Raw genomic sequence first — 16,048 nt, 5'->3', positions numbered from 1 at the left:
ATCTATGCAAACAAGTTATCGGCTGATATTATTTTTACTTTTCAATTTTATGTTTGTGTTTAATTTGTATTATTCATTTTATATTAATGTATTATATTGTTTTATTTTAACAACACTTTTATTAATAAATTATTTTTTGTTATTAATATTAAAATAATTTTATCAAATAAAATTAATTAATAATATTATATGAAATTATTAATTTACTTAATGATAAATATAAAAACTAATTAAAAAATATTTTAAAAGAATTTCATATTAGTTGATAAATTTTAAGTTTATATTATTTCTTAATATTGTTAAAAATATTGAAACAAAAATGCTAGAAATTAAAAGGAGTTTAAAGTCGTTAAAAATAAATAAAATGATTTTAAAGTCGTAAAAGATTTTTCAACTTCGTATAAAAAGTTAAAGAAAAAACTAAAATCATTCAATTTTTACGATTTTATTCGAAAAATAAGTACAATGTGAATTTTTTACTACTTTATCACAATAAAATGAATTTTTTACGTATCAACAGCATTGAAACTAGAAAGATAATAATATACAAGAAAAAATTGGAGCATGAATCGTAGGTAAAATAAGGTTTTCGACTGTAAATAAATGTAATTTTATAAATTATTTATTAAAATATTATTGAAAAAAATTCAAGTCTAAAAATAATACTTAATTGTCTTAATTAATTAAGAAGTTCCCCTAATACATAAGCTAGGAACTGATTAAAACTAGGTCATGATCTCCCACTAGAAAACAGACCTATTTATATATTTATACAAGGTGGGTATCAAGCATAAAGCACAATATAAAACTAAATGGAAGCAATAAATGATATCGATGTTAATTACATCATGGATGAAACTCCTCTTCACTAGTGATTTTCGTCACCTCCCAAAGAAACCTTCTCATCCAAAGATGTGGCAACAATATTGGCACCATAATCCCATCCGGAGATTAATGCATTATTACAAGTGTTGGATTCTGAATAGGGAAAGCAGATTCATAATCCTAAGCAACCACCTAGAGAAAAATGCTCTCTGCCACCAAGGTCTTTTTCATGGACTGTTAATTAGTAACTCTACACGGGGTTAAGAATTTTGTTTTTTCTTCGAATGTTTTTTGTTTGTTTTACATATATATATAAATATAAAGGATATATATCTTTATGATATTTTAAATATATAAATTTAAACTGAAAATATTTATATATATACCTTTTTCTTCTTCCATGGCCTTAGTTTTTCTGAAAACCTTAAATTTGTAAAAAATAATAAATCTTATATTACTCCTGTTTTCATCACTACAATTTTTGCCTTCTAAATCTTTCTTTTCACGTTTCTTATATATATACACCTAATAACTGCTTGTCTCTTTCTCTCTCACTCTCACACACAAACACATTCACACCTTCGTTTTTTTTGTGGATCCACACGTTGCCTTTTTTTTTCATACACTACCCAATTTTGGCTTCTAAATGTTGCTTTTTCACGTTTCTTTGATTTAGATATACCAAATAATTGCCCCTCTCTCTCACGTCATGATATTTTAAATATATTAATTATTTAAAATAAAAATATTTATATATTTTATCTTCTTACATGGTATTAGTTTTCGTGAAAACCTTAAATTTTTTTTAAAATAAAAAATCTGATATTACTCCTGATTTCATCATCACCACAATTTTTGCCTTCAAAATCTTGCTTCCACGGTTCTTATATAACAAAAAATGGCTGTCTCTTCGGGGACATCTTATATACCAAATAATTGGTTCTCTCTCACACAGGCACATCAACATCCATACATTGTTTAGCTTACCATGTTTTCATTTCCTTGCGTTCTTGTGTTTCAAATCATTTTTTACTTATATTAGTGCTTCACGCCCAAATTTTGGCCTTTTCTGTCTTCTCAGGAGTTTCTTCAAGATGTTGACTGTAGGCCTTGGAACAGTCTTTCAAAAAGAAGGGTTCAACCCTATGGTTATGATGAGTTTCAAGGATTATTTGGGTTTTTTTCATTATCGGTTGCGCCTAAGTTAGTGGAGATCCAACCTTTTTCCAATTTTCACCAAGTAAATAATTATTTTTTATGAAATTGATTGTCCTATTCCAAACTAGTAGGATATGTGTTATAATTATAATATAACAAGTAGATTGCTGGCTATCAGTGAGAAGATTGAGTAATCTAGACTCTCCTTTCTACTTTATTTGGATTTGCAGATTAGGAATGTTAATACCAGACATTGCTTAGGTGAACTTCCATCATTTGTTGCTCCAAAACTTGATAGAATCTCATCATGTCCAACTTTCAAGAATGTTAAAAATACAGTTTTGGACCAACTTACGGTATGCAAACTTACTACTGTACTCCACAATTTGTTAATTTTCATGGGCTATCTATCTTCCCCCTCGATCTTTGCTACTCTTGTCTGGAGAAGCACGTTATGCATGGCATCATTACATTCCACACCACAAGGTGATCACGTTTTGGAAATGATTATGCTTTTCCCCCTTTTAGATGTTGAAAGAAATTGTTACATTTCAGAATCCTGTTTTGTTATCATGGTCTGAAAGTGATTTGTGGTCATTTAAATGGAAAAATCATGAATAGAATATCTTAAAAGGCATGAGGGTGGAAAGGCAAAGCAATCATTTTTTGGCTCATGAGCAAACCAAAAGTTTCCTCAAATTTTTTATATAAAATTTGCAAAACATACCATTTTCCAAAAGATCCTCGTTTGAGAATTTTTATACTTAAGATATTAAGTTCATTATGTATTTGTTTTGTTAAAAGACAATCTGTATTTCATTATGCTGCCTTGCTGCTTTCTTCATTGGGCACTTCAGATTAAGATGTTTTGTAGCTTTCTCACGTGTTCTGTAATAGGGCAACTTTTCTGTGCTAATTTCTAACATTTTTTCCAAGTATAGTGTATTCTGCTTTAAGTGCAATTAGTTGTGTTTTGATAATATATTTTTGCAACTAAATATATTTTCTCCCTCCACAGATAGACAAACTGAATGGCAAAGTGATACGAATGCAGATTAAAGGAAACTAAGCTAGGAAGAATAAATTTGTACTGAATAATCTTCTCCCCTTTTATTTATTCTTTAATGCTTATATAAGAGTTTCCATACAAGATATTTTTGTAGAATTGGTTATAACAGAAATTTGAAATATGCAGATAACGTGGAGTGATGGAATTATCACGTGGGGAATTAAAGCTGAGAGGGAGCTTCTAGAATGGCGCCAATGCTTCACTTGAAATCTTCCAAGTAAGTGGGTTTGCGGGTCACCCTCTTGGGCCTGCTAGTGTCGCCATTGATGTTGTTATTTGGTTCTCTGTTCTGCGTATTACTATCAACACCCACGCCTCCGAAAACAACCTCGTCCTCGAGGTTGTACGATTGCTGCAAGTCGCTCCAAAGTTCCTAGGATGTATCCTCGGGAGGAAGACCCATCCATTGAACGAGGACCATGCGTTGAGGAGGTGTGACTGACAAATCCCATTTCCAGTCCAGGATTGTCAAAGGTTTGACCACGGGGTGGTGATCAACTGCTAAGGAAGGGAGGGGATTATCATTGGAAGGCGGAGGTCCATGATGTGCCTTCAAGAGGGAGACATGGAAGACGTTGTGGATACGGGAATCAGTGGGTAAGGCGAGCTTGTATGCCACGGGCCCTATACGTTCAGTCACCTGGTAAGGCCCAAAGAACCTTTTGGCCAACTTTGAATAAGTTGGGGTCATGGATTTCTGGCGGTATGGACGGAGGCGGAGGAAGACCCAATCGCCGACGACGTAATGTACGTCATGGCGGTGCTTATCATCATTGACCTTCATCACAAATTGGGCCTTGAGGAGGCGACGTTGAAGCACGACATGGAGTTCAGTGCGATCCGTGAGGAATGAATCAACCGCGTCGATGGGAGAGGAACCCATAACATAGTCGACAATGTTAGGTGGTGGACGGCCGTATATGATTTCAAACGGAGTGAAACCGGTGCTGGAATGTACGGTGGTGTTGTACGACCATTCGGCGAGGGATAAATACCGGAACCACTGGTTGGGTTTGTGATGGACATAAGCTCGGAGATATTGTTCCAGTGTGCAGTTGACGACTTCCGTCTGTCCGTCGGACTGAGGGTGGTATGCTGTGCTCATACGCAGCTGAGTACCATTGAGTCTGAAGAGTTCCCTCCAAAAATGGCTGAGGAAGAGTGCATCCATGTCGGACACCAAGCTCCGAGGAAATCCATGGTGTTTGCACACCATGTCCATGAAACGAACCGCGACCTGATGAGCTGTGTGCTGTGCCGGAAAAGCGCCGAAATGGGCTCCCTTGGAGTAACGGTCGACGACGACCAATATGACAGTGTGGCTGTGAGAAGGAGGGAGACCGGTGATGAAGTCTAGCGACAGATCCTCCCAAATTCTCGCCGAAATTGGGAGAGGTTGTAAGAGGCCTGAAGGTTTCTTTGTCTCATATTTAGTTTGCTGACAAATGAGGCAGTGCGAGATAAAATGACGGACGTCAGCCCTGATGTTTGGCCAGTCGAAGCTCTGCTGAAGGCGATGAAGGGTTTTGGCAACGCCGGAGTGATCGCCGAGGGGAGATGTGTGGAACTCTTCGAGCAAGGAGGATGTAAAAGGGGTGGGGAAAGGTAGCCATATGCGGTGGTCTTTGAAGATGAGACCACGGTGGACTGAAAGAGATGGGTGATCTGCCGGTCTGGTTTGAATGGCGGTAAGTAAGTCGCAGTATTGATTATCGGCGGTCAGAGAACGTCGGAAAGTGTCCAAGAAGTCAAAATGAGGCACGGTGAAGGATAAGAACTCCCCTGAGGGAAGGCGGGATAACGCGTCCGCGACAACGTTGGAAACGCCTGGTTTGTAACGTATCTCGTAGTCGTATCCCAAGAGCTTCACCAGATAAGTCTGCTGCTTCGGTGTCTGAATAACCTGGGACATGAGGTCCTTAAGGCTCTTGTGATCAGTAAGTATCGTGAAGGAGGTGCCCAGGAGATAGTGTCGCCATTTACGAACTGCGGATGTGATTGCATGAAGCTCCCTGACGTATGCTGAAGCTCGCCGGAGACGGGGACACAAGACCTTACTGTAATAGGCGATATGATGCTGCTGCTGAATGAGCACCGCCCTGATAGCAACTGCGGAGGCATCGGTTTCCAATACAAAGGGAATATTGAAGTCTGGGGTGGACAAAACAGGGGCACGGGTCATCTGAGTTTTCAGGTGATCGAAGGCGGAGGTAGCCTCGGGGGACCAAATGAATTGGTCTTTTCGGAGCAAAGCGGTGATTGGAGCTGCGATGGATGCGTATCCTTTGATGAATTTCCTGTAGAAGCCTGTCAGGCCAAGGAAACCGCGAAGGTTGGTAGTGGAAGTTGGAATGGGCCAGTCAACCATGGCCTGGATCTTCTCGGGGTCAGGGGCAATGCCTTCTGCGGATATGATATGGCCCAGATAGTTAAGTCGTGACTGAGCGAAGACACACTTAGATTCGCGCAAGTAAAACTGATGAGTGAGTAAGGTAGAGAGGACCGACTCCAGGTGAGTGATGTGAGAAAGGAGGTCCTGACTGTAAACCATGATGTCGTCGAAGAAGACGACAACAAATTTGCCCAGGTAAGGTTTGAGTGTGTCGTTCATGGCGGATTGGAAGGTAGAGGGGGCGTTACAGAGACCAAATGGCATAACACGAAATTCGTAGTGGCCCTGGTGCGTGCGAAATGCAGTTTTGGAAAGGTCGAAATCCGCCATACGAATTTGATGAAAACCTTGCCGTAAGTCAAGTTTAGAGAACTGTGGCTTTCCCGAGATCATCGAGTAACTCATCGACGGTTGGCATGGGGAATTTGTCTTTGACGGTGATAGTGTTGAGTGCCCGATAATCAACACAACAACGCCATGACCCATCTTTCTTCTTAACAAGCAAAATCGGGGAAGAAAAAGGACTTTGCCTGGGTTGAATGAGACCGGAGGTAAGCATGGTGGAAATTTGGGACTCAATTTCAGCTTTCTGGTAATGGGGGTATCGATAGGGGCGCACATTAACTGGTGGGGAATTAGGAAGAAGGTGGATGTGGTGTTGAATGGTGCGGGGTGGGGGAAGTTGGGTTGGTTCGGAGAAAATGGCGAAATAACGGTGAAGTAAGGTGGTGATGGAGGGTGGTATGGTAGTGGCAGGTTGGGTTAAGGGTGAGTTTGGTGGATGGGTTGGGAACGGGGTAATGTGGAAAAGGGCCGAGATACTGTGAGTGGTAGCAAGTCATTTAAGTTGGTGGGCCGAAGCGGGTGAAGGTGTGGGCGGTACATCAACAATAAGGGTTATTGGACGGCCCATATAAAGAAAGGACATGGGAAGGGAGGCGAAGTCCGTGGTGACCGGGCCGAGGAGCTTAAGTCATTGCACTCCAAGGACTATGTCGACACCACACAGGGGAAGGTGGAAGAGGTCGAGAGTGAAAGGATGGGTTTGTATGGTGAGGGAAACCTGGGGGGAAAGGGTGTCACAGTCAAGGGTATGCCCATTACCCACCATTACGCGTAATGGGGTGGTAGGGGAAGTGGAAAGGTTGAGGAATCGGGCTATGCGGGTTTGGATAAAATTATGGGAACTACCGCCATCGACGAGGATTACGACGCGGTAGGGTCCGATGTGACCATAAAGGCGGAAGGTCTGAGGGGTGGGTGAGCCTTCCATAGCGTTAAGGCTAATTTGGGAAATTAGGGTTGGGTTAGGGTCAGGGTCGAGGGGAGTATCGGGAGAAAGGATGTCTTCGTCCGCGAGGAGTAGATGCAGACGGGATTTGCAGCGATGGCCGGGGGACCATTTGTCATCACAATGGTAGCATAACCCCTGGTCTCGGCGCAAGGCTAGCTCTTCTGCCGACAAGCGTTTAACGGGGAGTTTCGATGAAGGGAGGCGAAGAGAGGAAGGGGGTTTGGGAGGGAGGGGTATTGGGTGTGGAGGAGGGGGTAAAGTCGAAACGAGGTTGGGTGTGGGAGGAGGTAGTGGTGGTCGGTGGCCACGGCGGCGGTCCAGTAGCTTGTCCTCCTGGAGTCGGGCAAGTTCGATTGCTTGAAGGAGAGACACTGGACGAAGCGCCTGGACTTCGCATCGGAGTTCCAGGATCAAACCGGAAATGAAGCAGCTCAGCAATGACGAAGGTGCGATGCCAATGGTTCAATTGGCCAAGCGTTCAAAGGCCGCGAGATAGTCACTCACGAAGTCTGTCTGTTGGAGCTTGAACAAGGTACCCTAAGGGTCATCGTAGTAGGAGGGGGAAAATCGGGATTCTAGGGCCTGCAACATCACCGGCCAGGAAGAGAAGAATCCATTCCGGTGCATCCACTGGTACCAAGAGAGGGTGGGCCCGTCCATGTAGAACGAGGCGATGGTGAGACGTTCAAGCTTCGGGATCCCCTGATAATCGAAGAATTGGGATATTTTAAATATCCAACCGAGAGGGTCGTGACCGTCGAAGCGGGGGACATCCAATTTCAGGTGGTGGTGACGAGAGTCAGGTGCCTGAGGTATGAGCGAGGATGAATTGGGGGTGGAAGAATTTGTGTGTTGCAGGGTAATGGCGACGAGACGATCGAAAAGGGATTCGATCTGTGAGGTAAGGGAAGAGTGTATGGTGTCTATTTTGGAATTGAGTGATTGGTGACCCTGGGATAAGGTAGATTGGCCCTCGGTCAGGCAGCTTGGGTCTGGGATAAACGGAGGACTGCTTCCTCGAGCTTATCGGTGGTGGTCTGGCGAGTATGGTGGTCGGGCATGGTTGGGAGTGGCAGGTCGGACCAATTTGATACGAATGCAGATTAAAGGAAACTAAGCTAAGCAGAATAAATTTGTACTGAATAATCTTCTCCCCTTTTATTTATTCTTTAATGCTTATATAAGAGTTTCCATACAAGATATTTTTGTAGAATTGGTTACAACAGAAATTTGAAATATGAAGATAACGTGGAGTGATGGAATTATCACGTGGGGAATTAAAGTTGAGAGGGAGCTTCTAGAATGGCGCCAATGCTTCACTCAAAATCTTCCAAGTAAGTGGGTTTGCAGGTCACCCTCTTGGGCCTGCTAGTGTCGACATTGATGTTGTTATTTGGTTCTCTGTTCTGCGTATTACTATCACAAAGTCATCAGAAGAGCTTTGAGAAGGGTATCTTTTACATTTCGTAAAGTGTGTGGATGTTACGGTCTTTTTTTCTGCTCTTCCTATAAACACCATATTAAACCCCTTAGTACATTGTATTGTTAGTGATTCAGTATCTAGTTGATCAGCACAAGAGGAAAATAAAAATTGCTATTGCTAATAGAATTATTTAAGTAGCTACCACACCTGCTCTTGTTATTAGCGCTTTTCATAGTTATTATGATCGGTTGGTATAGACTATAATTTTCCTGTACAATATTCCTTTAAATACAATAATTAGCAGATTTGAAAATGAAAAAGCTTTAGGAACACTTGGAACAATTTGTATGCGCACGGTTTAGTGTATGTCTTGAACCAACTATCCTAAATAAAAGCTTTAGTTATTGGATGAAAGCAGATGAATGATTTTACAAGTTTAGCATGCCCTCTTCACATACGAGCCGTTTGTGCTTGAAGCTTAAACAAGACAAACTTACTTTATGATGAATTTCAACATATTAGAAGAACAGGGTTGATAAGATTCAAAATCTAAACCACAGTTATAATTGTGACAAGGATACTACTTTGAGAGAAAAGAAAAGCATGTGCTGAAAATTGTGTTTCAATTGCAGCACAGACTTTATATTTTTATAAAGAGTGTAAAATCAAATACAAAGATACATTTTCCTATTACTATGTTTACATGGTTCAATAAATCTAGACTTTTCCTTACTGATATACATTTGACATTGTTGAAATCCTTAGAAATAAGTCTGTGCCTGCAACTTCTCAGTTACAATAACTATTAACTAATTGTTTGTTCCAAGATTTTTCTTGGCTGTCAACATGTTAAAATTAACTTTTTGTGTGTACCAAGTTAGAGAAGGTTTGTGCAAATGTGAATTTCCTCGGTATTGTGATTCTCAAAGATAAGGTTTACAATGTAATGCATCAAATATCTCTTACTGAGAATTGCAACTTGTAAAACCTGAGGTGTGTTCTGCATTTGTTTGTTGTTCCTTGATATTACTAAGTGGACAGTTGTGGGCTTTAGGGTGGTTTTGATCCTTTATAGGCCACCAGCGCTCAACAACTACAGCTTCATTTCAGTTATATCTTTGTCATCAGTTGATGCGCATACACTTCACATGACAGAACTCAGACAACCACCTAGGCTTGTGGCTTCAAGCTTCTAATCCTGTTATCTCCCCTCTTGCTTCCATTTTCAACTTCCAAGGCCCAACGTTTCTATTTCAACCTCCCTCTGATAAGTGTGGAGTTCTACATGAAATATACGCTTTAACTGTTAACTTTGCAATATGTAAGTGGGATACGTGGTTGACTGCAGAGGATAAAAGCCCGTACTCAATCCTTTAGGCATCGTCTCATTTGTACCAGTACACCCAATTGTTTATGTAGGATTTCTTTTGTATTCATTATGCAGGTGACCACCATCCAGCTGATGAATTAGCTTTACTGAAACAAACATGAAAGAATGACAGTGAAGGTAATAAATAACAAGATGGCCATCAAGGCTTGAGCTAATTTTGCGCAGATAAAGATCAATTGTCTTTTCTATTTTGGTTACTGTTTTGGTTGAAGGTATCATATCTTTGTTTCTTAATCATGCAGATATTCCTCACACAAGTAATCCTATCATTATTCAGTTGTAGCCTCACGTGGCTTCACTAGTATATTCAGCTTATATCAATTATGTCCTTGAATTTTCTTACATTTATTCGGCGAGCAATTGATATTTAACGTTCAGATGATGCAATATACTGACCTAATTTGCCATAACATTTTTTTTCTAATATATATATATATGTGTGTGTGTTTGCAAGAATCTCAATGGAATTCAAATAGTACCACTATTTCATTAAAGTTGTGTTAATTCAGTATCAAACATTAGCACAGCTGCTTCCCTTGTTTGAAAACATCTTAACCGTGCCTTTCCCATGCAAGGTTCGCATGTGATTAGAAACAACTATGGCATTGTTAGCTGAGAACAACTGCTTATAATGCTCCCCCCCCCCCAATACTTTTAGAATAACAAAGTATAGACAAACTACACAGATATATTTGCTTTTTATTATCGTCGATATATTTCTTCATGATATATTACCATCCATACTCACATTTCATAATTGCCAATTTTATCCGTTAGATAGATTAGAAGATGGAATGCCGTAGACTTTGGAATTACCAAGCTTGCAAAAAGCACTGTTACAAATGACATTGCACTGCCACAAGGTCATTATGCCCCATAAAATGCCCTACAGTTAAAACGTGTATTTTGCCGCCATTATAGATCTGACATCTCACCTGCAAGAATAGGTAGCTATAATAAACATTAGACGGAATTTTTTTTGGCTGAAAGGATATATAATCAAAGCTGATAACAATGATTTTGAAATTATGAAGCCCTCTTGAAAACACATTCAGTTCCATTAATATAGTAAAAGAAACTTAATCAATGCTCCAGGCATAATTTGTATCAAACTTAGAAATTCTCTCAGACTATACACAATACCCTGAGAGTGATAATTGGGCATTGCCGTGTAAACAAGAGGAAAAAAAATAATTGCAGCAACAACCTTGGGGAATACCATGCTTTGTGCAAGCAACCACGTAAAAAGAATAATTCCCACACAGATTAGAGTAAATTCTAAGGATCCTTACCATGCATGCATTTGACGAAGAAATCCAGTTCAGACAAGCAAACATTTGCCTGCAGCAAAGATGGTTGCTGATAAACAAAGAAAGAGAAGTGCCGGCAATCAGGATCATTTCTGGGCTTTGCCATCTCAACCAATCTCTTGTATCCTTCTCTACCATAGCAAAGGAGTGCATTCTCTCCAGCAGCCATCAACCCACGATCCCAAGCTGAGTTTAGCACCTGTGAACATATAACATACAATCATTATCATCATTCATAACAAATAGGTGAAAACATCCTTGGTCCAAGTTGACCGAAATAAGTTATGCAAACTCTCTAAATAAGCATCATGACTGCCTTCATGAAAGTAACTACAGAACTTGTCAGAAGAATTATTCTCCTGAAGGTTAAGAATGTAGGAAAACAAAATTACCTGCCAACTCAAACCCTCTGGATCAATCAACGGTTCATAAGCTTCCTGACTGGAAAGATGAAATCCTAAGCAGACAAATTTCATGGTGACAGCATGTTTTCTCAGAACCTCAAACACAGGAGAGTATCCATCCTGATATGTTGGATTGTGATATCCTGCTGTCAACTCTGCTGCATGACTAGGAGTCTTATACCACCAGTATACAGCAGGAACCTACATGATATCGTTGTCTTAGACATTTAATCATTAATTTAAAGAAAATGATATAATTTCAGTTGGTGTACTTGTACTTTCAAGGGCAACATACGATTTTTTCAGGAGATGCAATGACTATGCTTCATAAAAGGTTAAATACCTGTCAGATGTTAGTTTTTTTTAAATCTGCTGTCAAATGTTGAATATGAGATTAAGTTTCCTTTGAGATATTGATATTATCTTATTTCCCAGTTGATTTCCTCACAAGCTTTCACTCTGCTCCTCTTTTGCTTTTACTATTTCACTTTTTTAACCAAAATTTTTATTCATACACCCACATTATAATTTTAACAGATAAGGAAATATAGGCCATTAACATTTATTCCATGAAAAGTTTCTCTCAAAATTAAAATGTGTAGTAAATGCAATCCCAGTTTTTAAGGGGATACCAAAGTGACTCTAAATAATGCCAATCCTGAATATACTCAATGCTGGCAGTAACTAACATCACCCAAATTTAGTCATACAACCTAGACAAAACTACTATAGAAAAAAAAACTGATATACCAAGAAGACTACCTTGACAATTATTTTTGTTTCCTCAAAAGCAAGGGTTGCAAGAGACAAAACGTTATCTGCATGGTCTATTAATGTCTGGGAGTACCAGTGTAAGAAGAAGCGTCCATAATAGTTGTCATAATCGCCTCGCTCACAAAAGAATCCAGTTTCATGTGGCATAGAATTGTAATGTCCAGCATTATCAGGTCCTCTAGCCCAGAAAGAGTGACCATGCAATTTGGCTGCTCTGCGCAGACTATTTTGCAGGTATTTATCATAGCACTGTCCACAGAAAATGAGACAAAAAACAGGACTACTTTATAATATGATAGCACATACACTATTTATGGTACAGAATAATGCAACAATTTTGCAACAGGGCCACAATATGAGATACCTGAAACTCACCAATACCAGGATACCTCCATCCCATTCTTTCTGAGAAAGAAGGATATTTTAGCTCTCCAGATGCTCCAAGTCCAACCTCCACAGCAGAAATCAGACCTTCTGCAAACAGGTCATCAAACTCTGTCCGAAAGCTTCTCATCATATCAAAATAGACCTGCATTTTTTTAGAGAAGGCTAATAAGTAACAAACACACAAGAAATGAAAACGCATCTAGATTTCAATTGAGGAATAATTCAAAGAATATAATCTATGTTCACATAGAATATCACACATACTAGAAATGTTCTTTTTATTGACAATAAAGTGTAACTAACAGAGTAAAATCTAAGGCAAAATGCACAACTATACTAGAAATTAGCATGTAAATGTAACTAACAGAAATTTGACAATAAAGTGAATATCAAATCTTTGAATCTAGGAGTGTTGTGTTTAATATTTTCATACCTCAATTCCAGTTCTGCCTTTGAGAACTCGTTCTTTGTCAATCCCCCAAGAAAGGCATTCAGTATTCCTCCGTCCTTCACGATCTGTGAAGAATATATCTTGGTTGTCTTTTCCAATATCCAAAACCCATTGTGGGAGGGAAATCAATGCATCACTAGAATCGTTCCCTCCACATTCATGAAATGCCATAACAACCTTCAGAATTTGAAATAAGAATCAAGAAAGGTTCTCCAACAACTTCAAAGATTCTCCCCAATTCCCATGAAAAAAAATACACATCCAATTAAAGAAACCTGACCTATTTTAAAACAATATGGTATTTCAAAAGGCATGCAAGCGAGGGAACAGTTTTATATATTAAACTGAACTGCTGAAGACTTTTAAGAAATAATACTACTCAAATCATCCTCTAGTTATTATGTCAAAGTTTCCATATCAGAAGTAGACGCCATAGAGTTGGCAAAATCTACTCATTATGAAATGCTCTGCTCCATAATACGGCCTTCATTTTTTTTACTAGTTTCAAGCATTTAATAGGCAGGACTTCTATCAATCACTCAAACCAAAAAAAGCATCTCTAAATGACTTGGACCTATTACTGAAACCCCAGACATGCACCACATAGTACACATAGAAAAAACATACGTGTGTTTGATAATTCTTTTTTTAAAGGACATCAATGCATGTATAAGATTATGAGTAATTAAAATTATACCTGTAACTTCAGTTTGAATTCTCTAATAATGTTAAAAAGCTCCCTATAACCAGACCAGACATATTTCTGTGAGCTCCAGCCTTCAACAATGCCCCACCAACAATCCACAACAACACCATCTACATTTAAAGACTTGATATGGATGAGCTCCTGCTTTATGCCTTCAGGATCAATCAACTGGCAAAATTTGTTAATAATACCAGCCTGCAACAAAAGACTCATTTTTTAAACCTTATAATCAAATAATAGGAAAACAAAGTACTAAAAGGACACACAAATGAAAGTTGTAGATGTATAATTTGTTGTCTAGAAATACAAATTAAACAGGATTGATGCTAGTTATTCAGCAAGAAGCAAATAGAAGACACTTACTGGAAGCTTTACATAAACAGAAACGTATGGCGTGCTAGTAAAGTCATTTTCATGCACCCCAGAATGAATATCTTGCATAAGCTGTGTCAATAAATGACACTGTCAGCTGGTCCTGGATCACATTCTCATATATAAGGCTCCATAGTGCATATAATGGATATTGATGCATAAGTTAAAAGCACTTAATACAGAGAATGATTTAGGTTGAATCCCAAAACTATCTAGCTTAGCAGAAACCAACACAAAGACATTGAGGAACTGAGATTTGCAAAATTAGCATCAGTTAAGTAAATTCAGGTGCAATATTTTTTTTTCTATATTGTTCTATATCAGCATTGTCATCGAGAATTTTTTTCTTACGAAGAATTACAGTGAATTTTACTTATCTTGATATCCAAGTAGTCCCTGAATATCAAGCAATAATACTTCCAACTTCCAAATCAAGGGGAACATATTCTAAATATTAAGTGATCTGTTAACACACTCCATGACTTCTTTCATTTGTTAAAACCATATCTCATGTATATCAGAATCAATATAAAATATGATAAAAGTCCACTAGAATTAATCACTAAATCACCTGATCAGCCTCCAAGCAGTCAACTGTATTGATGGGTCTAGCATTTGTATATTTCTCATTCTTTGAGTCCCTTTCTGCAATTACAACGGAATCAATGGATGCAGGCGACAAGCATTCATCAATTCTAAGCACAGCTGTCTGGTTCTCAATAGTTTCCTTGACAGAACAATTCCTCAAAGAACCACCAGAGAGTTGACTTTCAACAGACCTAGCCGCAAATGACCCCTGCATCATAACTCATTACATTAGATAAAGGTAAAAAAACTTAAAATCAACATAACAAGTCATTTCCCAGCCCAACATTTCATTTTCTCATTACATCTCAGGTTTAAAAGGTATGCACTCTCAATGTAAAATTTTCACCCTATCAACCAATAAAAAAATCATCCTTTGTATGATTTTCAAAGTATTTATTATAAAAATCAACAAACTTCCGGATATTGTTGTTTGTGATGGAATGACAGTGTAAAAAATTCTTTACATTGTCAATGCGTGTATTGTTTATTCATTCAATTTTTCTTTTAGTCAAGTTGAATAACAAGCAACTAACTAAATTCAAGCACATTGCCACAATAGATCACATCTCAACTTCCAAACCTTCTAAACCATCAACAAATTGAATTATTCTATAATAAGCAACTACAATCATCAGTGAATTAAAGCTCAAACATGGAATTTTCGGAGAATTGAGAGTAACCACGTTGGAAGGAGGGGGGCACTGGCGGTAGGTGGTGCCGTCGGCGTCGACGACCCAGCCAGCCTCACGCGCGAGCGCGGCGAGTACGTCGTTCATGTCGGCACGCGCTGGCAGGGGGAAATTTCCGTACTGGCGGAGTCCGGCGAGCATGCGGCTGGTGATGGCTCGACGGTGTCGCTCGCGGAGCTTGGTGCGCTCCTTCTCCTTCTCCCTCTCCTTCTTCCCCTTGCCGCCGGTATTGGTGGTGACCGGCGCCGCCGCGAAGCCCCGCGGACGGCGGGGCTGAGGGTGGGGTTCGGGGTGGGAGTTAGGGTGAGCTAAGTAATCGGAGCTGTGGTCGCTCTGAGGGTCGACATCTTGGGTTGAAGCGTCGTCGTTTATGCTCTTCATCTTCACAATTCAATTTTCACGGTTCCCACTCACCTTCTTCTCGCTTGGTACACTTGACAGACACAGTATTTCTGACGACTAAACTCAACGCCATTTTCTGAAATGAAACTGGCCCAACGTAAACGACACCTGGTTGGGTGATGCTAGGTGCACCAGCTCTATTACTTGTGTATCAACATTTTTTGTTAATTTCAAAATTATCTTATATCGAAGGTATGCGAGTTTATAGTTGTTCCATATAATTTGTACGGATGAACTTGATCTTTAAGTATAATTTAAATATACGGATCAAGTTGATCCGTATGGTTTGTACGGAGGAACTTGATCCGTATGAGTCATACGAATCAACTTGAGTAAAGGATATTTTCGCTCATTCTCTTAAAATGTTGGATGCACCAGCAATAATTATGGGTGCACCTCAACTTGATCCGTATG

The 16,048-nt window shown here is 39.3% G+C and overlaps 1 protein-coding gene and 1 long non-coding RNA gene across 6 annotated transcripts; one reads left to right on the top strand and one right to left on the bottom strand.

Moving 5' to 3' along the window:
- Nucleotides 1–1,714: 1,714 nt before the first annotated feature.
- LOC106794405 (uncharacterized) lies at nt 1,715–9,855 on the top strand. Its single transcript, XR_003267098.2, has 5 exons — nt 1,715–2,065; nt 2,214–2,339; nt 3,002–3,070; nt 3,179–3,269; nt 9,606–9,855. It is a non-coding gene; the product is annotated as an uncharacterized lncRNA (long non-coding RNA).
- On the bottom strand, nt 8,746–15,761 carry LOC100816365 (beta-amylase 8). 5 transcript variants are annotated; one of them, XR_412902.4, is made up of 11 exons: nt 15,224–15,761; nt 14,527–14,751; nt 13,947–14,027; nt 13,575–13,778; nt 12,860–13,054; nt 12,404–12,568; nt 12,028–12,288; nt 11,254–11,466; nt 10,844–11,060; nt 10,300–10,502; nt 8,746–9,637 (listed from the first exon to the last, which is right to left on the bottom strand). XR_412902.4 is itself a non-coding variant. In XM_003516454.5 (10 exons), exons 1-10 carry the CDS (start codon nt 15,611–15,613, stop codon nt 10,467–10,469), a joined length of 1,971 nt encoding a protein of 656 aa, XP_003516502.1. In that variant the 5' UTR covers nt 15,614–15,759; the 3' UTR covers nt 8,746–10,466. The 5 variants fall into 5 exon arrangements, 1 of the variants encoding a protein (XP_003516502.1); XR_412900.4 differs by having other exon boundaries at nt 10,300–10,486; nt 15,224–15,759; XR_412901.4 differs by having other exon boundaries at nt 10,368–10,486; nt 15,224–15,759.
- Nucleotides 15,762–16,048: the final 287 nt, after the last annotated feature.

Source organism: Glycine max, chromosome 1 (assembly GCF_000004515.6).
Source record: "Glycine max cultivar Williams 82 chromosome 1, Glycine_max_v4.0, whole genome shotgun sequence".
Classification (NCBI taxonomy): domain Eukaryota; kingdom Viridiplantae; phylum Streptophyta; class Magnoliopsida; order Fabales; family Fabaceae; genus Glycine; species Glycine max.
This window is presented reverse-complemented; position numbering and strand designations above follow the sequence as displayed.

What these genes read in the sequence shown, in the direction of transcription:
- LOC100816365 (XM_003516454.5), bottom strand. Translation starts at nt 15,613, where the DNA reads ATGAAGAGCATAAACGACGACGCTTCAACCCAAGATGTCGACCCTCAG. An exon ending in AAGGCAGAACTGGAATTGAG is followed by an intron (nt 12,569 to 12,859) that starts GTATGAAAATAT and finishes AAAAAAATGCAG; the next exon opens with GTCTATTTTGATATGATGAG. An exon ending in AAACAAAAATAATTGTCAAG is followed by an intron (nt 11,467 to 12,027) that starts GTAGTCTTCTTG and finishes GATATCATGTAG; the next exon opens with GTTCCTGCTGTATACTGGTG.